Source organism: Biomphalaria glabrata, chromosome 18, assembly GCF_947242115.1.
Source record: "Biomphalaria glabrata chromosome 18, xgBioGlab47.1, whole genome shotgun sequence".
Taxonomy (NCBI): Eukaryota; Metazoa; Mollusca; class Gastropoda; family Planorbidae; genus Biomphalaria; species Biomphalaria glabrata.
The window spans coordinates 6298355-6323383 of record NC_074728.1 but is presented as its reverse complement, the minus strand read 5'-3'; the positions used below and the strand labels follow the sequence as shown (position 1 = coordinate 6323383).

Here is a 25029-nt window from a genome sequence, read left to right as displayed (position 1 = left end):
TAAAATGTGAAGTATTGAACTGTTGACACTCGTGCGTAATGTTCCGGAACTGTGAAACTAGCTTACTAATTGTTATCCTTGTGACTACTGTCAAATTACAGTGGAAGTATTGACTGGAGCTTCTCTTAATAATAATAATAATAATCTTTATTATCCGTAAGGAAATTTGTCTTACAATTTGTGCATTACACCAAACAAAAAACATTATAACTATAAGAAACCAAAGTGTACATTCACACCAGACTCACTCATTATTTACATGTAACAAAGTTTATACCAGATTGTTCTTATTTAATGATTTGATTGCCAGGGGAACAAAAGAGTGTTTGTGTCTGTTTGTCTTTGCTATCGGTGTCTTGTATCTCTTTTGTGATGGTAAAATCACAAAATCCTGACACAAAGGGTGATTCTTTATTTCGAGGATCTTGTTAGCTTTTTTATAGATGTCATAATGTGCATGGAGCTATGTTCTCTGGAGCTGAATCAGTTTCTGAGCTAAATGGTGAGATGATGGTATTGAAAACTGGTTCTTGACGTCTTTAAATTTGCTTTTATACATGCCACACTTAGGGAATCTAAATAAGTCTTGTCCTATTAACCATTTCACTACAAGTAGTTTCAAATTTGAGCAAAGGGAAAATCACAAAGCTTGTTTGCACTTGCTTGCTTGAAGAAACTGGAAAGCCATGTATGAAAATATTTAAAATGCACTTATATTTAATATGCAGACGACTCATGAGAAACATGAAATCTGGTCTTCCACTCTTCATTAGAAATATTAATAACAAAGTCACTCTCAATGAACTTCAAGGAACATATAAATTTCTTTCTTGAGATTTAAATTCTTCTCAGTACCTTGCCAATGCTAAACCAGCGGATACATCGGAAAATTTAACTTGCGTATTGCTGATGTAGTCACTGATATAGTGCATTAGAAACAATTAAAGAAAATAATAAAGTTATAAGTAAAGCGAATGCATGAATTTATGAATAAAAAAATATTATGAATGAGCTAAAAATAGCTAATTGACCTAAATTCAATTTTTTATGAAAACATTGGCGATCGAATGTAAATCTATGTAAAAGTGCTTTAGAAAAACAAATTTGAATGTTAATTTGATTAAATATTAAATGAATGGACTATAATTAATATGTTAATGTGTTGAATTATAAAACTATCTTTGCGAAGAGAAGTTCTATCATCTTAGAGTTAAAATAGAGTTTTAGTAACATTTCGCGTAATGTCTATTGAAAGAATGTTCGTCAGGATTTCTAAATTCGCAGACATAAGGAACGAATTTATGTAAAAAAAAAAAGCATTTGAAACACACATTTGAAGGTTAATTTTATTAAATAATGAAATCAATAGACTATATTTTGTATTTTCATGTCTCAAAGTAAAAAACTATCTGCCAAATGGTAGTTTCTAAAATTAGATCTAGATCTAGATCCTTTCGATCTTTTCATGTAAATATGGTAAACATAGCCTAGTTCGATGAAGTTATAATGCTTTCTTGAGCGCTTCCACCAAAGATGCTTGCGCTCCATCATGGACATAAGGTGGCAAGACCGCACAAACAGCGATGTCCTTGCGAATGCAGGTATGGACAGTACAGAGGGACTTATTATGGTTCGACAGTTACGCTGGGTAGGGCACGTATCCCGTTTGGGAGACAAACGTATGCCAAAGGCAGTCTTTTATGGTGAGCTAAAAGGTGGTCGACGTAACAGAGGCGCGGTAACGATTCAAAGACCAGCTTAGGCGTCAACTTTCCTTGATTGACATAGAAGAGAGAATCTGGTTGCATTCAGCCTCAGAACGAGACAGCTGGAGGTCACTCACGAAGGCCGCGGGATACACATTTGAGACCAAAAGAAAATCCGCTGCCGAGGACAGACGCAGACGTCGAAAAGAAAATCTAAATCGACCACCTGCGGACATTGTTTATTCTTGCCCTGGATGTGGCAAAAATATGTAGGTCACAGCTGGGACTGCGCTGCCACGGGAAATACTGCATACCTCACTGATCTTCGGACTCGAAGACTAGCCTTATATAATGCTTTCATAGAGTTGGAAGCCTTTTTTTTTTTGAAGGGTCTTAAGTTTGTTTTAGGTCTACAATACATACACTACGGTCTAATTTAGCAACCAAGGAACATTTCTGCCAAGTTTTATCAAGATTGGTCAAACGGTTTTGATTTCTATTCATAACATACATACATACATACGCCTTACTTTCTACTTTATAATATAGATATTTATAAATATATAAATTAAATACGCTAAGCGTAATACAGCCCCAGATGTATTGCCCAAGTGTTCAGGGAAATAAGAATTTGAGCACCTGTCTATAAGCAGGGCTGGCCATAGGTATTTGGAGGCCCTAGGTGAAGCGAATAGGGAGGCCTTAGACAAGCTGTATAGGGTGGCCCCAAGCGAAACAGAAAAACAAAAAAATAAGACTGAAAAATATGCAAAAAATTATAAGCTGTCTTGTATCTATAACTAAAACAACAAATTAAATTCATATCACCCATTGAATAGTGATCCAATACTATCGACAATTCAGGATCACCAGACTAGAATTAACGTTTTGACATTTTAACAAATGGAAGAAGCAATTTTCTTCTAACATATGTAGTCTAACAAGCAGATCTAAACATTTGTGAATATACCTTGAATCATAGTAGAGATTTAGAGATAGACTAGTAGACATATAGTAGTAGACATATAAATGATAGAGCTTTTTTTTTTGGGGGGGGAGGGTCTATATTTCAGATGTGATCCATGTGCAAGCCCCTCCACAAACAGAGGCATTAGGCGGCTGCCTGAGGCGAGTTGGCTTGGCAGTAAAGCGCCTGGCTTCCGACGTTCCGGGGTTCGAACCCTGGTGAAGACTGGGATTTTTAACTTCGGGATATTTGGGCGCCTCTGAGTCCACCCAGCTCCAATGGGTACCTGACATGAGGAAAAGTCGGTTGGTCGTTGTGCTGGACACATGAAACCCTCGTTAAACGTGGACAACAGAGACCATGACCTTTACATCATCTGCCCTATAGATCGCAAGGTCTGAAAGGGGGACTTTACATTGCTTTAGGCGGATGCCTAGGTTTCCTTTACCTAAGGCCGGCCCTGCGATGAGAGTAGGAGAAAGGGTTCAACTGAATGCACCTGCCCTATTCAAAATAATAATAAAAAAAAAAGGGACCGCATGTGGGAGTTGCTTTCAGATTACCCGTCAGCCAGTGCGACAGTCTCCTCGCGGATTTTTGGGTGGCCGCTCAGTTTGAACATGCACGATTTACAGTTTCAGTTTCAGGAAAACGAAAAGCTTGTGTCATTTTTATAGACACACACAGACAATGACAATACACACACATACATATTGGTATACATATATATACACATACTTACAATCGTATGTACATTTATACACACATGCATATATGCGCTCTAGTCTTGGGTTTGAACCATACTAGCCTCAATCCCCCGTCGCTCGAATGGACGTTTTTGGCTGAGATGTTATAATCTTCACTTGTGAGGGAACATTCGGAACATACAAAAAGATAAATCATAATAAATATGTCAAATAAACAAATAAATAAACAAATAAATAAACAAATAAATAAATATAGATAGATAGATACATATATATACATATATAGGCCTACGTACATACATACGTATTTACCTATTAAACAGGTATCAATTGAAAAATTAAGCAAGTGGTTTATAAATTAGTACTAATTAATTAATTTTAGTTTATGGAGCAGAATGGGAGCTAATCCCTGTCGTTTTCAGATAAATTGAAGTAATTAGCGGCTCTCTCCCTTGGAAAATTTTATAATGTTATCATATTTTATTTTTTTTTGCTTGTTTTAATCAAATGAAAAAAAAATGCATTTAAAAATGGGTAACCAACTTATTAAATTTTAAATGTTAACATTAGTTTACAAAGTGGTGCCTATCTCCGGGGTCGGCAACCTGCGGCTCGCGAGCCACATGCGGCTCTTTGAATGTGAAGCTGCGGCTCTTTAGTTCCATACGCAAATATTATTTATTTTATGGAAACATCATTTTAAAAAAAAATAGTTCTGAATCATTTAACAGGGATTAGGCACCGATTCGATCTCTCAGCCACTTGTACTCGCTTTTCCCCACACCCCTCCCCCATTATACGCGTCGTCACTGTTGTCAGTCCGTCAGAAGCTCTCGAATGACGCCGTCGTCAAATGGTTTTAATTCGTTTCGACGCAAGACGAATTGGCATCTTAACCACATGCTTTGGCTGTGACGTATAGTTTGTTGTTTGAAGTAAATGAGTTAGAAGTGAATGATCTCCTCAAATGTATAAACAATCTACAAGTAATACTAATCCGGCAAAGTTTGCGGTACCACTAGAAACTGCACAAAAACGCATACCATCTACAGATGATGAGTATGTCAAAGATTGCTTCCTACGTGCATCTGAAGAAATGTTTCGTGATTTCAAAATCATTTATCACTTGCTATAGATTATTCTTGCAACATAAAGACACGGCACAAGTTGCCCATTTTGTCAGATATATGTCTTCCCAAAGTCCAAAAGAAGAACTTCTAGGATTTCTACCGCTCTCATGACAAACTAGAGGGGACGATAGAGCGAAAGTTAAGCGAAAATACCTTGAAGACAATAAGATCGATTTAGATAAAATCATTTAAATAGCAACTGATAGAGCCAGAAGTATGACAGGAAAAAAGGGCCAACAACGATTCGTCGGAGCAAAATAAACCAAGAAATTCTTACGTTTCACTGAATAATGCACCAAGAAGTACAGTGAGCCCAAACAATTCCGACCGAATTAGGTGAAGTCATGAATTTGGTAATAAAGATTGTTAACAGCATCTTGTGAAAAGCACTCTACCACTTAAACGAAATGGAGACTCAGTATTCCGACCTCTTCTTCCCAAAAAAGTGCAATGACTTTCCAAAGGTAGGGTGACGAAACGTTTAGCTTTGTGCTTGAATGAAATAAATACATTTTTGGTATAAGAATTGGTTTGTTTTGAAGGACAATTAATTCTTTTTGCCGAAGATAATCAGAGCGGTCAATTATTTCATTTTTGAACGTCTAAAGCAGCATTGCGATAAAATCGGCGCCACTTTCGACACAAATTACTTCAGCACGGTTATAACAAAAAAATCAAAAATGAATTTCTTGATAAATTTGAGCAGCTCAAAACCTACAAAACTATTCTAGTATTCCTAGTACACCTTCTCAACACAAATAGTAACGAAATCCACATTGATCCATTTGGAACTGATATTGGATCTCTAGAAATGCAATTGATCGATTTAAAAAGTAAAGCTTTGTGGGGTGGAAAATTTACAGAGTTGAAAAGCAAGTTGGAAGTGTTGGAGGTCCAGAAATGTATGTATGTAACGCAACAAAAGTGGACAGCTTTCTAAGGAATGCCACGAGTTAATTCGGCACATGGAATAATCTTCCAGATTGCTATAGTGAGGTGAAAAAGTTGGCATTTGGAGTGCTGACTATCTTCAGATTGACATATTCGTGCAAGCCTTTGTTCTCTTGCATGACTATAATTAAAAGTAAAGTAAGAAGCCCACTAACAAAAGAAAATTTAGAGTCGTGTTTGAAACTAAAAGCAACAAGTTATGAGCCAAAATGTATCCAAACTTTCTAAAACCTAATCCATCGCTCTCATTGAATTTGTTTCCTCAATTGTTTGTTATTGGAGTACATGTTAGTGTTGCAAGTAAATGTCTTACTTATTTAGTTGTTACCGAATTAAAAAATAATTATATAATAATACCATATATATCTTATCTAATTTGTTGTGATAAACACTACTTACATGAATTAGTTTTTTTTTTGTTTTTTTCATTTTAAAAAATTCATTGTGTGAGATTTATAGCTGGCAAGAAAAAACTTTGTGGCTCTTTAAAAACTTCAAAATTGTGTAAATTGTCATTTTTGGCTCTTCCAACTCAAAAGGTTGCCGACCCCTGGCCTATCTATCAGTCAATGACTGAGTTGTTTTTTAAATAAGGAAAAAAAAGTTGTACAGAGTGTCTGTTTGTTTATTATACACTGTCTATCTTAAAAACACATTACATTAACTGAATTGATTTGAATTTACTTTCTCAATTTTGCATAATCGATCAACAGACCATCTATATACCCAACAATACATACCCAAGCAAAGGAAAAAATGCTTAAAATTAGAACACACCACACGTCGTCATGTGGCCAGACCAACAGAATGAAGTGTATACTAAAATGCTAATTAGTGGGGGTCACTTCAAATTCACAACAGTATTGAGCAATAATACAGTACAAGAGTGCAGCATTTCACGCGGTTACGCAGTCCAAGAGCTGCGGCCCACATATTTTGTCACATCCATAATTAGAAATAACTGTTTACCGGCGGCGGTCAAATCAGCCATAAGCCTTAGACATGACCAAAGGTTATAAATCTGTATGCATTGGGCATGATACCAAGAATTCATCTTAGCGTGTCTCGGAGGTCACCTAAAATTCATTCACAATAGTATCGAGCAATAATACAATATAAGAGTACAGCATCACATGTGGTTACGCAGTCCCAGAGCTGCGACCACATATTTTGCCACATCTATAATTAGAAATAATTTTTGCCCGAGGTGGTCGAATCAGCCATAAACCTTAGACATGACCAAAAGTTATACGTCTAGGACATGATATAAATCTGTATGCATTGGGCATGATACCAAGAATTCATCTTCACGTGACACCGTGTCTCAGGCTCCTAGTGGACATACGCCTTGCGTTGGGCTTCAATATTTCCCTTTTAATTTTGTTAGTAAAAGTCAGAAGATTAATGAGGAAGGCAGTATTTTCTGTGGATACGCACCCCAGCTGCGACCTACATATTTTGCCACATCCAACGCAGGCAGAACCATTTTCCGCTGGTGGTCGATTTAGATTTTCTTTTGGCCTCAAATGTGTATCCGCGGCCTTTGACCTCCAGCTGCCTCGTTCTGAAGCCGACTGCAACCAGGTGCCCTCTTCTAAAGCTATAGGCTCCAAAACCGGTTTCATGTTATCTTATAAATTACAGACGTTGCTTCAAAAAATGAGAAGATAATTGTGTCATACGTGATTCCATGTGTAGTCGTGCATGTTAATTACAGGCTTCTACTTCTAGCAGGACACGTATACCTGTCTGATTCTGGCAACACGTTCCAAGCCTAAAAGGCACTAGGAAAAATATTGGTCTGTGTCTGAATATTTTTTTTTTATTTTTATTTTAAGTTCTGGTTTGCTACTTTACATTGTTCTTTCGTTAGCCTAGTCGAATCTCTTTTGCTGTACCATTGTCTTGTTCTTGATCTAGACTAGTCGAATCTCTCTTTTTTTTTTTGTCCTGAAGTGTCTCATCATATTGATAGATCGGCGGATAAATAAATAAAAAAAGATAGTCAATAGTGGAAGTTAGTTTCGTTGTTTTAAGCGTGATAGCGCTGTTAGAAAGTCAATAGATATAGTGAAGCAGGAAATGAGCTTTCACTCCTAAATAACGTATTCTTCGCTTCGAAACACAATTTTACTTTCGGTTATATGTTGATGTGTAAAAGATTGACCGTACAACATTCCGACTGCATCTCTGAGCCTCATGTTGGCCAGTCTACAATCTTCACCAGTGAACTCAAATTCGCTATGCCACTGGGTGGCCTTAACGACTAGCGTGTTCCCAAACATGCAATTAAATCTAACTTCTTTTAGTAGGCTTTTAAAATGGCTAAGCTCATCAAAGAACTCTTTATTTTGACTCTTTAGCATTGAGGCAAACTTTGACCTGAAGAACGAATACAGAGCGTGATCCAACGGACTGAATTCTTTATAGAGCATTCTGTCTTCCTCCGTGTAAGGCAATATTCTCTTTCGGGAATTTTCGTTCATCGGGATATAGAAGATGTCTTTCAATTCCCAGCACAGGAGGCGTTTCAACATCAAGAGACTCTCGTCAAAGTATTCAAGGATCATGACGAGAGAGAAGTCTTTATCCAAAGTCTCTAAATATTCTTGAAACCTTGTCGTCTCCAGATGCTCCTCCCTGAACCCTAAATCTGCGGATTGAGAATTCCTGATGATCGTAAAGTTAGTACCATTACTGCTGTAGAAGTAAGGGTCTTTCAAAAACGAAGAAATCGGATTGGACGGGTCAAACGTACCCGGTGCCTTGGCCACAAAATATTTCTCAATCTTGTAGTACTCGTAAGCGGACTTCAAATGCGAAAACGGTTCTCGCAAGATTGTAATGTAAGTGCTGTTCTTCGGCATGATCTGTTGGAAGAATGTCCGGTTGTAGACAGCGTGGTGTGTCACGATGTTATATTCTTGCCCGTCCGGTATAGGGTAAATACAATCTTCAGTCATTACCTCGCCTGGCATTGAAATGTGGTTCAAATGCCTCTGAAATATGGCTCGGTTTGGAAGAGCAAAATTTAATTTGCGGACAAGTCCGTATCTAGAGATGATGTTCGCTACAGTGGAACTTCCCGTTTTGTGAGTCTTGATGAAGACTACGTTCTTGGCGGGAGGGCATTTGCTTGCCCTTGGAGGAGGCTCTTGTCTAAGGGGAGTAAAAACTTTAAATGTTTCAAATGCGGTAATTCTAAAAGCATGCACTTGGAGTTGGCTTTTTAGGATTGCTACAGATATAGCTAAGCTTGACAATGCCAGAACGACCAGAAGAGTCCTGAAATAAAAACAAAACAAAATTTTATTTTATTATTAGTCAGAGTAATTTTTTTCTATTGTATCTATCAATACAATGCTGTACTATTGTCTGTTCTCGCGTTAGACAAGTCGAATCTCTCTTGCTGTACTATTGTCTGTTCTCGCGTTAGACAAGTCGAATCTCTCTTGATGTACTATTGTCTGTTCTCGCGTTAGATAAGTCGAATCTCTCTTGATGTACTATTGTCTGTTCTCGCGTTAGACAAGTCGAATCTCTCTTGATGTACTATTGTCTGTTCTCGCGTTAGAAGGTCAAATCTCTCTTGCTGTACTATTGTCTGTTTTCGCGTTAGACAAGTCGAATCTCTCTTGATGTACTATTGTCTGTTCTCGCGTTAGACAAGTCGAATCTCTCTTGATGTACTATTGTCTGTTCTCGCGTTAGATAAGTCGAATCTCTCTTGATGTACTATTGTCTGTTCTCGCGTTAGACAAGTCGAATCTCTCTTGATGTACTATTGTCTGTTCTCGCGTTAGATAAGTCGAATCTCTCTTGATGTACTATTGTCTGTTCTCGCGTTAGACAAGTCGAATCTCTCTTGATGTACTATTGTCTTGTTGACGTATGTAAGGATACATAGGCCCGCTACAAGACGTTTTCCTATATTTTTCAAAGATAAAGATTGCTCTTTAGACTATGAAGATCGATCTTTTGACGACTAAGATGGATCTTTCGTTGATTAAGATGGATGTTCCGTTGATTAAGATGGATCTTTCGATGATTAAGATGGATCTTTTGATGATTAAGATGGATCTTTCGTTGATTAAGATGGATCTTTCAATGAATAAAATCAAATACAAAGGTACTTCACTTCATTGCAGCTTTTCGAACAATTTAGTTTCTGCTCGTTTGATTTTATTCTCAATGTAACTTAATTTGACTTGCTTTGACTAGTATGAATATTGCGATGGACACGCCAGTAGAATACATTTATGGAGAGCAGAATGTTGGAAAATATCTGAAGCTGGGGGCTCCACCCTTCGCTTTCTAATAGTTAATAATAAAAAACTTTAACTTTTTTTTTGGGTCAGCGCTGGGAGTGGCAGAAGTAATAGTTTGAGAAACCCTGACCATTGGTTTATAGAATCTTTTTAAGGTCGTCTTTTTGTTTAAGTCAATAGGATGAAATCCAAGCCCTGCATTTAAGAACGAATATCTTTCTACAAAAATCAATAATGTTTTTTTTTCAATGAAATATTGAAGTGTCAATAAACATTTTGTGAGCTCAAAGCACTTCTAAAATCAACAAAACCAAAACAGAGTTTAAATTATCTAAGACAAAAAAAAATAAAAATAAATAAAACCATAATGATACCTTCTACATGATGTCCTCAGTAGACAACTTCGCAGATCTCGGTGGTCTTTTTCTATCTCAAGCAACATTTCCTTTTGTTTACCTTTGAACAAAAAGATGTTTATTTTGATGTCATTTCATTTCCACTATGATATTTAATGGCTGTTAAATAGCGAAGTAAAATGTCTATCCGGTGCGACATTTAATGGCTTTTAGATAGCCAAGCTAAATTCCCTATCCATTGCGACATTTAATGCCTGTTAGATGGCCAAGCTAAATTCCCTATCCATTGCGACATTTAATGCCTGTTAGATGGCCAAGCTAAATTCCCTATCCATTGCGACATTTAATGCCTGTTAGATGGCCAAGCTAAATTCCCTATCCATTGCGACATTTAATGCCTGTTAGATGGCCAAGCTAAATTCCCTATCCATTGCGACATTTAGTGCCTGTTAGATGACCAAGCTAAATTCCCTATCCATTGCGACATTTAATGCCTGTTAGATGGCCAAGCTAAATTCCCTATCCATTGCGACATTTAATGCCTGTTAGATGGCCAAGCTAAATTCCCTATCCATTGCGACATTTAATGCCTGTTAGATGACCAAGCTAAATTCCCTATCCATTGCGACATTTAATGCCTGTTAGATGGCCAAGCAAAATATTCACAATTCATTGCAACATAAATTGGCTATTTTATGGCAAAACAAAATCTCTTTCGATTGCGACATTTAATGACTGTTAGATGGGCAAACAGCAGTACCCAACCTTTATCGTCTCGAGGGACATGGAAGCTTCCCTCATCGCAAAAAAAAAATCGTCTGGTGTAGTCCAGTGGAAAAGGGCCTTTGAAACTTTGCAGTGAGGGCAGACTTTTTGAGGAGGACCGGATATGGTCTACGGCCATAGGTACGCCAGAACAACGACCAACCGCCATTACTTTTCCCCAACTAACGTCAGATACCCATTTTAGTATGGTGGACTCAGGGGCGCCCTAAAGATCATGGAATTAAAAATTCGAATCTTCACCTGGATTCGAACCAGACTGTCTGTCTGTCTGTCTTTATGGTAAAAAAGTCTGTGTAGTGACCTAATAAAATACTACAGGAAGACATGTCATGATGCTAGGCTTTATTGAACAAGAATGACAAAACAGTTCACAATAACACAGTACACACACACACAAGCTGACCTGGACACCATGACATTTTGACACACTAGAACAGATCAGTTCACAACACACAACAGGAAACATAAATACACAACATTCACCCCCCCCCCCCCGTTTAGTTTCTTTTCGCTCTACTTCTGAGATTATACGAGTGCTGTAAGGGCGTTTCTCTGGCAGGTGAATTTTGTCCATTTTCAATAATGTTTTCTTCTGCTCTTAAAGCAGGTGGAACCATGTTTTCTGCAGATGTATCTGTGTCACCCCTAGAAGCCACTGAGTGTTGGGAGACACCCGGAGAAGTCTCAGTGTTACCAGGAGCCAGTGATGTAGAAAGACCTTAGAAGATGTCTCAAAGTCTTTCGGAGCGAAATCATGTACTACGGTCTCTGAAGATGATTCGCCTCTCGGAGCCAAATGGTGTAGAGATACAGTTTCTTCCCGTCCATTTGGAAGACGTATGTGGGCCTAGTTCTGTCTGATTAGCTTCAATAAGCTCCACTTCATCTACCAGCTGTTCATATTTGCTTTGCCTCGCATGTCTTCTCATCAGGACAGGCCCTGGAACAGATAGCCAGGTCGGCAAAGAGACACCACAGGCGGACCTTCTTTTGTAGGGAAATAGTCTTTCATGAGGCGTCATGTTTGTAGCAGTGCATAGTAGAGATCTAATTGAATGGAGAGCGTCGTTTAGGGCTAGCTCCCATTGTGTATTAGGTAGTCCTCTTGACCTGATGACAAGAAGAATTGACTTTCAGAGAGTCGAGTTCAGTTTTTCTACTTGCCTGTTCTCTTTGGCATTGTATGCTGTGGTTTTGCTTGTTACTATGCCTTTACCTCTGAGGAAAGATCGTAACTCTTCAGACATGAAGGCTGATCCCCGGTCGGAATGTAAATACGAGGGTGTGCCGAAAATGCTGAATAGGTTTGTGAAGCATCTAATTACTGTTTGAGTAGACATGTCAGGACATGCATATGCAAAATGAAACCTTGAGTACTCATCAATAATTGTCAATAAATATTTATTTTTAGTGGTAGAAGGGAGTGGTCCCTTAAAGTCAACATTAAGTCTCTCGAATGGTAATGTGGCTTTTACTAAGCTATCGGCAGATGGTTGATAAAAACGAGGTTTTATCTCTGCACAGATGGGGCAATTGTTTACCACAGTTCTTATTTCTTCAACTGATTACGAAAGATTCTTTGACCGGACAAAATGGAGCATTCGCACTATGCCAGGGTGACAAAGAGTGTTGTGAAGTTCTTTCAAAGACCTAGAATGGTTGTACTTGCACAGAATCCACGAGAAAGAGCATCGGCCATATTTTTTTATAGCCCCAAGAAATGTATGCAGATTTTTATCATGCTCTTCTCTGTCCTTACCACAAAAGGTGATGTTATCAATATAAGCATATGTACCCTCCAGTGACTCTTGTTCTATGATCTTGTCGATTGTCCGTTGAAAACAGGCTACCCCGTTAGTTACTCCAAAGGGTATCCTAGAGAATTGGTATAATTTCCCTCCAGCTTCAAAGGCAGTATAAGGGCGATCAGTCTTCCTTAGAGGGATCTGATGGTATGCGTTGTGAAGATCAAGGGTGCTAAATATTTCATATTTAGCTATTTGAGAGACCATATCATCAATTCGGGGTAAGGGATAAGCATCCCGAAGTGTGAACCGATTAACAGTTTGGCTGTAGTCCACTACCATTCTTCATTGTGTCGTTCGTTAGTTCTTATTAACAGTTTGGCTGTAGTCCACTACCATTCTTCGTTGTGTCGTTCGTTAGTTGTTATTAACAGTTTGGCTGTAGTCCACTACCATTCTTCGTTTGTGTTGTTCGTTAGTTGTTATTAACAGTTTGGCTGTAGTCCACTACCATTCTTCATTGTGTCGTTCGTTAGTTCTTATTAACAGTTTGGCTGTAGTCCACTACCATTCTTCGTTGTGTCGTTCGTTAGTTGTTATTAACAGTTTGGCTGTAGTCCACTACCATTCTTCATTGTGTCGTTCGTTAGTTCTTATTAACAGTTTGGCTGTAGTCCACTACCATTCTTCGTTGTGTCGTTCGTTAGTTGTTATTAACAGTTTGGCTGTAGTCCACTACCATTCTTCGTTTGTGTTGTTCGTTAGTTGTTATTAACAGTTTGGCTGTAGTCCACTACCATTCTTCGTTGTGTCGTTCGTTAGTTGTTATTAACAGTTTGGCTGTAGTCCACTACCATTCTTCGTTGTGTCGTTCGTTAGTTGTTATTAACAGTTTGGCTGTAGTCCACTACCATTCTTCGTTTGTGTTGTTCGTTAGTTTTTATTAGACTTGAACCCGCCATGCAGACGACCAGGGCTCAATGATGCCATCTTTTAAGAGTCTCTCAACTTCTGAATTGATGAATAGAGTGTCGTTTGCAGAATAACGTCTGGATTTTGTGGCGATAGGTCGACACTCTTGAAGCATATTTTGGAAAAGAAGAGCGGGTTCGACATTAGCAGCTTTCATTCCATTAAAGACCATTGATGGTTTAGGCCCCTGAAAAGTGATCTGTATACTCTCATGTTGTTCAAGGAAGTCATGGCCTAAAATAACATCTCAAACAATCTGTAGCTTGAAGTCTTTATAAGTGGAACCTTTACTCTTAATGTCAGCATTAACATGGCCTCGAGTAAAACCAGTTAGGTTCGTGTTGGCCATAGTTTTGATGAGTGAAAAGTTTTGAATATATACTTTCTGACAGCCGATGCAGAAATGTAACTGTCCGAACTACCTGTATCGATGAGGACATCAAAGGTTGTTAACTTGTATTTTCATTACAGCACGAGATAGAGAAAACGAAGAGGCGGCTGTTATTGTATACGCCGCTGAATCAGAGTTATGTCTGTAAACTGTAGTAAGTTTTGATTTGCATGCCTTTTTGTAGTGTCCCTTTTTACCGCATTTATTGCAGATTGCATCTTTAGCGGGGCATTTGTTACGAGAGTGGATAGCACCTCCACAAAAGTAGCACTTGCCTTGAGCTGCAGCTATGGTACCGGGTGTCGAATCCATCGTGTCTTCTACAGCAGAGCAAAGCGGCAATTCCGACGTAGTGGATTGTTGTGCTTGTGGTCTTTGAAAAAGTAGTGGCTTGTTGCGAGTTATATGTCACAGAATGTGTCTGTGCCATCTCAAGAGATCTAGCTACCTCCAATGACTTTGCGAGGTCCAGAGATGAGTACTCTAAAAGTCTCTGCCTAATCTCTGGTGATGACATGCCACTAATGAATGCGTCTCTGATGGCCTCGTTCTGGTTTTCGAGGGCAGTCACTGCTCTGAAATGGCAGTCTTTAGCTAGCAATCTCAATTTTTGAATATACCTGTCAACACTCTGTCCTGTTTCCTCTTTACAATTGGATAGGAGATAGCGAGCATAAACCTCATTGGTTTGTTTGACATAGTCCATTTAGTGTGTTTACAGCAGTTTCAAAGTAAGCACAGTCAGATATCAAATCATACACAGCATGTGAGATAAAGTTACATAGCAGATCGAACTTCTCACCTTCTGATACAGCTAGTTTTAATGCGAATTTTTTGAATGTGTGAAGCCAGTGCGTCCAGAACCTTTGTGCGTCCGGATCATTAGGATCCACCACCAATCTTTCAGGTTTTAGAAGACGATCCAGAATTAAAGTTCGAAGCACAATTAATCCACAAGATTCTTGATCAATAAATTGTAGTGACCTAATAAAATACTACAGGAAGACATGTCTTGATGCTAGGCCTTATTGAACAAGAATGACAAAACAGTTCACAATAACACAGTAGGCCTACACACACACAAGCATGACATTTTGACACACTAGAACAGATCAGTTCACAACACACAACAGGAAACATAAATACACAACACACACATTATTTCTCCCACACCCAATCTCTGATTAAGCAGAGATTAAAGAAGAAAGGATTATATACACATTCTCCAAGATACCCATTCTTCCCTTCCCCTTTCACCACTAGTCCAGACAAGTGATAGGATCATAGCGCATTAAGAAAGCTAAATACTAAACAACAAACAATTGGTAAAAATATGTCTAATCGCACATCTATATTATAAAGTAGAATGTGAGGGGTATGTATGTATGTTACTTATAGACATCAAAACCGCTTGACCAATCTTGATAAAACTTGGCAGGAATGTTTCTTGGGTACCAACTTAGACCATAGTGTATGTATTGTAGCCCTAAAACAAACGTAAGACCCTAAAAAAAAATAATGTTGTCCGACTCTATTACAGCTATAGTATTTTATGGATCTAGGCCATGTCTACAATGTTGACATTAGAAAAGATAGAAAGGATTTAGACCTAGATTTAATTTTAAGAAATACACTTTGCGCAGATAGTTTTTTACTTTGACACATGAAAAGACAAAAGAAGATCCATTGATTTCATTATATAATAAAATTAACCTTCAATTTTGTGTTTCAAAAGCATTTTTTACATTAATTAGTTCCTTATATCTGTGATTACAGATTTCCTGACGAACATTCTTTCATTAGACAATTCCGTAATGAATCGCGTACTAAATATTAATTCGTTTAATTGTTTACTTTATAATCCCATCCCTAGATCTAAAACTCTAATTCAACTCTAAGATGATAAAACTTCTCTTCGCACAGATAGTTTTATACTTTAACACATAAACATATTAATTAAAGTCCATTCATTTCATATTTTGATCAAATAAACATTCAAATTTGGTTTTCTAAAGCTACATTCGCCTACGAAAGCTGCGAAGCCGAGTTGAGATAGGCCTAGATCTATATTCATTCATGAATCGCGTACTAAATATAATTTCGTTTAATTGTTCACTTTATAATCCCATTCATTTAACAAAGCTATCGCTCTTTTCGTTTTTAAAGGGAAACTCCGATAGTTTTTCAAATTTTAGTTATTGACATATTTAAATTCTGCGTAAAAAGTTGTAATAGTAAACATTATATCATTTTTTATTTAAATGCTCGGAAAATTTTATATTTAATAAATTAGACAGAAAATTCTCCACGCCCCCCAAAAAACGGGGTTCTGCGAGATGTTTTTAGTTTTTAAAAACGTGACGTCACGAAGGTGCTGGCTAAATATAGATCTAGACCATATAACCAATAAACTCTCTAGTCTAGATCTAGACCTATCGGATCGCATTTATTGTTACGCTTCACAGCTAGATCTAGTCTCCACGTTGATTTATAATCGGTCATTGTTTATAAACCTCTATTTCTACTTGAAGAAAATTAAATACTGTTCTTCAGCTTGTTGCAGTAGTTCCAATCACAAAGATAAAATCAGCAAGTATGCTGATACAGAAATTAGTGTCTCTTTTCATTTGTTTCCAAGAGATGAAGTTTTAAAGGGAAAATTTATTCGCCTGAAGAGCAAATATTTTACAAAGGCATTAGCTAATTCCTGTTTGTGCTCAAACCATTTTGAGAGAAGCTGTTTCAGCAACTTTATTGCTGTGGAAATGGCATTTAAAAAAAAATTGAAGTTAATACCAGGTGCAGTACCAACAATACATTGGATTTCCAGGCCAAAGAATTCAATTAATGATACTACTGAGACATTTTAAACAACTGAAGTTCATAAATATAAATGAAATCAGATTTGTGAGCTAGAAATTTACTACGAATACTAGATCTACTATTAAATTTCTTATTTAATAAGTAGATCTATCGTCTACGAAACTCAATTCCAACTTTTTAACTATTGACCTTGGGGGTGTGTCTCGCCGGCTGAGCCAGCGTCAAGCTCTCTCATCACTTTTTCCATGTCAACCAATGTTAGGTCGAAACAGCACAAAAAAATCATAATTTTATTACGGTCAAACATACAGTCATAATTTATACACCATTAGAAATTTCTTTTAAAGTATTTTAATGATGTAATAACGAAAATTTTTTTTTTATCAAAGATAATTTCTTTTTCGCCTCCCTATCAATGAGTATCAATAGGATTTGAGTGCACCGTCGTGACGTCACACAGAAATTCAGTGAAAATCTGACTGTTTTGGATGCGCAGAAAAATTATGTCACAAAAACATCAATTACTAAGTTATTCTTGCAAATAAAAAAAAAAGAATAATATATTCATTATCTATAAATCAAAACACATATTATATCAAAAATTGTCAAAACCATCGGAGTTACCCTTTAATAGATAAGAATGTATCGACTTCGGGTAAACCCATTTTCGCAAACCTAATTTTATTTTCGTAGCGAAAGAGAAATAACGTGAAAGGATCATTAGCTAAGTTTAACATACATATAAATCCAATCCACTAGATTATTCAAAAGCATTTTTTACATAAATTAGTTCCTGATATCTACAGATTTCCTGGCGAACATTCTTTCATTAGACATTACCAAATGGTTACACATTAACACATCTCTCTTCTGAGGTCTGAGTCTATTCCTAGGCCTAGGTCTAAAACTCTTACTGAACTCTAAGATGATAAAACTTCTTTTCGCAAAGATAGTTTTATGCTTTAACACATAAACATACTAATTATTGTCCATTCATTTGATATTTTAATCAAATTAACATTCAAATTTGTTTTTCTAAAGCATTTTTAATACATTCGTTCGCTGTTCGCTAAAGCTGCGTAGCCGTGTTGAGATAGGCCTATATTCATTCATGAAAAAAGGTCACGCATGCGCAGCACAGAACTCTAGATTAGTGTAGATTTAGATCTACGTCTACCTCAAGATCTACTTTATACTTTATACACATGAACATACAAAATTTAGTCTATTCATCTCAAATTTTAATCAAATATATGTAGGCCTACAAGCAAATGTTTTAATTTGAAAAAAAAAATGGATTTAATTAAGCCTATTAGATCTAGCTATTTTGATTTGATAGATTCATTCACACTATTTTTACATTGACACATTCGCTTTACTTATTACATTATTATTTCGTTTAATTGTTTACAAAACACTCTCAGTGACTATATCGAAAGTAATGCGCAAATAAAGACCCGCGGGTCGGGGGTAACATATGTCTAGTCTATATTATAAAGTAGAATGTGAGATGTATGTATGGATGTATGTTACTTATAGACATCAAAACCGCTTGACCAATCTTGATAAAACTAGGCAGGAATGTTTCTTGAGTACTGTTAATTATGATCTAGGTTCACAGTCAGCAATAAACAAACAACAACCATTAGTGTCATGGCGGAGAATGATACTTTATTATATTGAACGCGTGCACCTTTGCGCACCATATCAACATCCCCTTTTCTTTAAAAAAAAAATAAAAAAAAATAAAACATTTCGGGGAGTATCATAGAAAAAAAATAAAACAACAACAACATAAACAACTAAACGTAACATACATGTATACGCTTCAATCAATATGAAACATATCACATTTAAAAATCAACATTCAATAGTTCATTAAGACACATAGTCATTGAATCTTGTCGGTTTCTTCAACTGATCCCTTGGTCGCAGGGAATGATGAGTTGATGAGTGGCGAACGTGTTGATCCTGAGTTCTATTGTCCTGTATGTTGTTATCAGTATCGGGAAATATATCTTCTTCTGTTTCTCTGTTCGGGTTAATATGCACTCTGTTTCTTTGGTACACTGCACCATTGTCACCTCGAATAATGTAAGCTCTCTGATTGACTTGAGACTGGATTCTTCCACGTCTCCATGTAGGGTCATTAGGAGATTGGAAATAGACCATCTGTCCAGTTTTCAGCTGACTTAAATTTCTTGACCTCTTATCATAAGATGTTTTTACACTCATCTGACCTTTTTCTTTCCTTCTCATAATGTTCTCTTGACATGTAGAAATCTTAATGTTACTCCTTTTGTTTGGTATCAGTGTTCGAGTCATCCGACCAAAAAACATCTGAACTGGGCTTAGATTTGTGTCTTGCCTTGGAGTATTTCTAGATTCCAGAAGTGCTTCATAAGCATCTGACTTTGATTCTCGAGATTTCTTCATTATGTTCTTCAAAATTTTAACTGCTGACTCAGCTTTTCCATTGGATTGATGGTGTCCTGGAGAAGATTTCAAATGAGTCACTCCCCATTCCATCATAAATTTGGAAAAATATTCCGATGTGAACTGAGGTCCGCTATCAGATATACAAACTTTGGGCACCCCATATCTTGCAAATAAAACTTTCAGTTTCTTTATAATTGCGTGTGTTGTTGTCAACTGCATGTTTTCTACCTCTATGAAATTTGAATAATAGTCCACTATGGCTAGATATTGTTGGTCACACATTTGAAATAAATCAATTCCAATCTTGTCCCACGGATTAGAACCTATTTCGTGATGTATTAATTCTTCTCTCTGGTTTGCTGGTTTATTTTTCTTACAAATGTAGCATGAGTTGGCTATTTCCTGTATTCGAGCTGATAATCCAGGCCAGAAAACTGTTTCTTTTGCTTTTCTTTTCATTGAGTCTACTCCCAGATGTGCTGCATGGAGTTTTTCTTCTATTTCCTTGCGAAGTGATATCGGTATGATTATTTGTTCTCCTTTCAACAGGAGTCCGTCTTCGTATGTTAACATGTCTCTTAGTGAAAAATATTGTTTGAGTTCAGGTAAACTATTATGTTTGTCTGGCCATCCATTTAGGATATACTGAATAAGTGTTTGCATTGTTCTATCTTTCTCTGTCTCGATTCTGACTTTCTCCAGCACTGCATCTGGTATTGCCAGTCCGACTGTATTGACACAAACATCAGGGATATCACTCTTTTCCTCTGATGGGTCTCTACTCAAAGTATCAGCTATGAACAAATTTTTGCCTTTGACATATTGAAACTGGATATCGTAACGATAAAGACGCATCATTAGACTTTGTAGCCTTCTCGGAGCAGAACTGAGTGGTTTTTGAAGGATGTTTTCCAGTGGTTTATGGTCATTCTGAACTATAACTGTCCTGCCATACGTATACTGGTCAAAACGTTCCAAACCAACAACCACTGCTAACAATTCTTTTTCAATCTGTGCCCATCTTTTCTGAGTATCAGTTAATGATCTAGAAGCATATGCTATTGGACTGCCATCTTGTAATAACGCTGCTCCTAACCCATTTTGGCTACTATCTGCTTGTAATGTAAGCTCTTTGTTAGGGTCAAAATATATCAATGTGCCATGAGTCGATATTTTCTGTTTTATCTTGTTGAAAGCTCGTGTGCATTGATCAGACCAAACAAATGGTGTGTTCTTTCTGATCAACTCTGTTATGGGCTGTAAATCTGTCGACAAATCTGGAACAAATCTTGCAAGATATTGAACCATGCCACAGAATCTTCGGACTGATGAAATATCTTTTGGAGCATTCAAACTCAAAATCACAGATACTTTGTTCGGGTCTGGTTTTATTCCTGCTTCTGTAATAATATGACCCAAAAAATTAATCTCAGCTGTTCTAAAAACAGACTTTTCATGGTTCAGTTTAATCTTCTTTTCTTGACATCTCTTCATCAGTTCTCTTAGGTTAATATCATGATTTCTGAGTGCTTCTTCTTTCGTTCTTCCTCTTCCTACCACTATAATATCATCAACGTAATTGAAACAGCCTTTCAGTCCTTCTAGTGCTAGATTTAATCGTCTCTGAAAAATTTCTGAACTCACTTTCAGTCCAAATGGTAATCGTTTCCATTTGTATCTACCAAAAGGGGTTATCATTGCTGTCAAATTAGATGACGCTGTGTCTAGTCTGACATGCCAGAAAGCTTCTTGCACATCCAATTTGCTGAATATTTTGGCATCGTTCAAATCTGCCAATATGTCATCTAAAGTAGCAAGATTATAGAATTCCCTTAGTAAAACTTTATTCAGGGCTTGTGGATCTATGCAGATCCTAATTTTTCCATTAGCTTTTTCCACAATTGCCATCTGACTCACCCACTCTGTAGGCTCTATCACTGGTTCTATGATTCCTCTCTGCACTAGGGTCTTTAACTCCTCCTTAACTCTTTCTTGTAAAGCAATAGGGATCTTTCTACACGGCAGAACCTTGGGCTTAATGCTGCTATCAATCTTTAAAGACACTTCTCCTAAGTCACCCAAATCACCAGTAAACTTTGGACTATAGTCTTCTTCTTGGTTATTCACTACTGATGCTATGAACCTATCTTTATTGACTTTGATTAACTTCATTCTTGTTAAAGTTTCATGACCTAGAAGGCATGCTAGATTATTTGGTACAACTATATATTCCACCTCAAATGTTTCGTTAGTTTTCTCATTTCTCGTCGTTAGAGTGGCATTCCCTATGGGTCTCATTTCAGTCTTATTCCACATTAGTAATCTTTGCGTTGCCTTTTCTATCTGATTCTTATTTACGTATTTTTCCTGGATGGTATTTACATCAGCTCCACTATCCATTTGAAACCTTACACGGTGACCATTTACTGTCATAACTGCTGTCATCCTTTTCGTTTTGTGGTTCTCCAAAGACATCACCCATTCATTTTTTACCATCATGACATCATCTCTTGTGTCCGACTGTAGCTGTCTTTCATCGTTAGACATATCATCTGACACCTGCTGAATTTTCTTTTTGCACATCACAGCAAAATGATGTCTCCCCTTGCATGCTAGGCACATTTTACCCCATGCAGGGCACTTTTCTTTAATGTATTCGTGAATCCTTCCACAATACCTGCATTTACCTTTCTGAATGTTTGTTCTTGAAGGTGTTGATACTTTCTCAATGATTGGAGGGTCGGCTTGTATTTGTCTCAACTGTTTGTTGGCGGTCTCGTATGCTCTGCAAATATCTCTGCACCTTTCCAATGTGAGACTACTATCTTGTAGCAATTTCATTTTGAGGCATTCATGTCTAATACCAAGAACTACTCTGTCTCTAATCAAGCTATTTTCCAGGCGTTCAAAACTACACGTTTTTGCTAGTCTTCTCAGATTTGTTATGTACTTTTCAATGTCCTCGCCTTCTTGCTGTTCACGCGTATTGAACACATAGCGCTCATAAGTTTCATTCGTTTTTCCAATACAAAAACTTTCAAATTTGTTCACTATTTCTTCCATCTTTCTTTCTTTTCCCTTCTCAATTTCAAGACCATCATATATGTCCATCGCTTTTGTTCCTATAATTGTTAGAAAGGTGGCCACTCTGACCTCCTCTGATTCTTCCGACAATTTAATAGCTAACTCATAGTTTCGCCAGCTCCGGTGAAACTTTTGCCAATTAGCGGCCATGTTTCCTTCTACCTCGAGCGGCTCGGGTACAGGAAGGAAATTTCTAGCTGCCATTGCACGGCGTAGCCTTGAATTGTTGTCTATTTATTATTGCAAACAATTAACCTTTATATACTGATTAATGATTACCTCTGATCATTAATACACCGCTGCCACCATGTTAATTATGATCTAGGTTCACAGTCAGCAATAAACAAACAACAACCATTAGTGTCATGGCGGAGAATGATACTTTATTATATTGAACGCGTGCACCTTTGCGCACCATATCAACAGGTACTAACTTAGACCGTAGTGTATGTATTGTAGCCCTAAAACAAACTTAAGACCCTTAAAAAAAAAATAAAGTTGTCCGACTCTATTACAGCTATAGTATTTTATGGATCTAGGCCATGTCTACAATGTTGACATGAGAAAAGATAGAAAGGATTTAGACCTAGATCTAATTTTAAGAAATACACTTTGCGCAGATAGTTTTTTACTTTGACACATGAAAATACAAAAGAAAATTCATTGATTTCATTATATAATAAAATTAACCTTCAATTTTGTGTTTCAAAATCATTTTTTACATAAATTAGTTCCTTATATCTGTGACTACAGATTTCCTGACGAACATTCTTTCATTAGACAATACCGTAATGAATCGCGTACTAAATATTAATTCGTTTAATTGTTTACTTTATAATCCCATCCCTAGATCTAAAACTCTAATTCAACTCTAAGATGATAAAACTTCTCTTCGCACTGATAGTTTTATACTTTAACACATAAACATATTAATTAAAGTCCATTCATTTCATATTTTGATCAAATAAATATTCAAATTTGGTTTTCTAAAGCTACATTCAACTACGAAAGCTGCGAAGCCGAGTTGAGATAGGCCTAGATCTATATTCATTCATGAATCGTGTACTAAAAATTATTTCGTTTAATTGTTCACTTTATAATCCCATTCATTTAACAAAGCTATCGCTCTTTTCGTTTTTTATAGATATGAATGTATCCACTTCGGGTAAACCCATTTTCTCAAAATAATTTTATTTTCGTAGCGAAAGAGAAATAACGTGAAAGGATCATCATCTAAATCCAATCCACTAGATTAGTAAACACAAACTTAGACCTGCAGGCCGCGGGTAATGTCAGGCTAGTTTTATTATAAACCAATCATACATATAATTTCATGACTGATCCAAACTAATGAATACGATTACACTTAATATAAGCTTTGTTTTTTTTTTCTAAATTTTTTTTGTTCTTGTTATTCAGTTAGCTAAACTACATTAATGTCCCTAACTTTGTTTAAAAATAAAGAGGCCCGTGGTAAGGCGCTTCGCTTCCGAACCTGGGGATCAAGGGTTCGAATCCTGCTGAAGACTGGCTACATGACACCCTCGTTAACCTGGGCAACAGAAACAGATGACCTTTACATCATCTGCCTCACAGATCGCAAGGTCTGAAAGGGGAGACTTTTTTAAATAATTTTATTTAGTTTATAGTGAAATCTAGAATACACTTCAAATCTCTGAAATAAAAATGTCCTATATTTTGTCCATCGGATAAACTAAAAGGCTAGCTATGTATAGTAATCCACCATGAAGAAAATCTCCAATGTGTATTGATTATTTCTTACATTTTTCAGATAGTATTTTTTTTTTGTTTAATTAAATAGCGAACTTACCGATATTTCGTCGTCCGTTTGGTTTCCAAAGTTTAGTAAATATATAATAAAATAAGCGAATAAAACTCATCTCGTATTTCTAAGTCGTCCATACAAATTTTTGAATATTTTTTTTATCGACTTTGTGTACGTGATTTATTGATAAAGAGTAACACTTTCAACTTATAAGCACAGATATTACCAGCTCTAACACATAAAATAGCTTACTCACTCTATGGATTGCATCTAGTCATTGGGAAAGGTAGGTATTAAATAAACAACAAACTAATGTTGTTATTCTGGTTTTGGTGATATCCCATGTATTCTTTGCATTAATATCTACCTCAATATTGTTTCAGCCTCCTCAGCGTATTGAGCTCATGGTGCAATGACCTTTTAACAATGACCTAGCTGTACAATGGAATTAATGCCCAGACTATGGACGAGAATACGTGCACGAGGGGAAAAGGGGAGAGGGGGAAAGAAGTGGGTCGTGAAGGAAACAATGGCCATAGTTTAGACCGTAATGTTTTGTATTCATTCAAATTTCTACATGAGCTCAACGGTTAAACATAAAGAGAGGTCTAAGCATTGTAAGGCTCAGTAAAAGAATAACAATATTAATACCCGTTTCTCAACGGGCCTATTTTGAACCACTTTGCTCTAGAATAGGTTGTATTAATCCCTCTGTGACACCGTAATAATTACCATTTCATGGTAATGTAATAATTATGATAGCGTCAGCGAATTGTGTGTAATTCATTGAACGGTGTTTACTGTGGCAACATCTGGTAATTTCAGTGTCTATATGGTTCACTGGCGGACAGTGGCGTAGCTAGGGTGGGGGGAGGAAGGAAGTTAAAAAATCCCACTTGAGAGGGCGCCCCCATATGA

General features: G+C 36.9%; 1 protein-coding gene across 2 annotated transcripts; it reads right to left on the bottom strand.

The window, feature by feature from the left end:
• Positions 1-329: 329 nt before the first annotated feature.
• On the bottom strand, positions 330-24496 carry LOC129923980 (galactosylceramide sulfotransferase-like). Of its 2 annotated transcripts, none has more exons than XM_056017450.1 (3): positions 24368-24496; positions 10104-10185; positions 330-8746 (listed from the first exon to the last, which is right to left on the bottom strand). In XM_056017450.1, the coding sequence occupies exons 2-3, from the start codon at positions 10169-10171 to the stop codon at positions 7558-7560; spliced, it is 1257 nt and encodes a 418-aa protein (XP_055873425.1). In that variant the 5' UTR covers positions 10172-10185; positions 24368-24496; the 3' UTR covers positions 330-7557. The 2 variants fall into 2 exon arrangements, with proteins under 2 accessions (XP_055873425.1, XP_055873424.1); XM_056017449.1 differs by lacking the exon at positions 24368-24496 and adding an exon at positions 24157-24353.
• Between the last annotated feature and the right edge of the window lie 533 nt (positions 24497-25029).

Coding starts and splice junctions, on each gene's coding strand:
- LOC129923980 (XM_056017449.1), bottom strand. CDS start 24,226: ATGAGTTTTATTCGCTTATTTTATTATATATTTACTAAACTTTGGAAA. Junction 10,186..24,156: donor AAACGGACGACGAAATATCG/GTAAGTTCGCTA, acceptor TTTTGTTCAAAG/GTAAACAAAAGGAAATGTTG. Junction 8,747..10,103: donor CTGAGGACATCATGTAGAAG/GTATCATTATGG, acceptor TTTTTATTTCAG/GACTCTTCTGGTCGTTCTGG.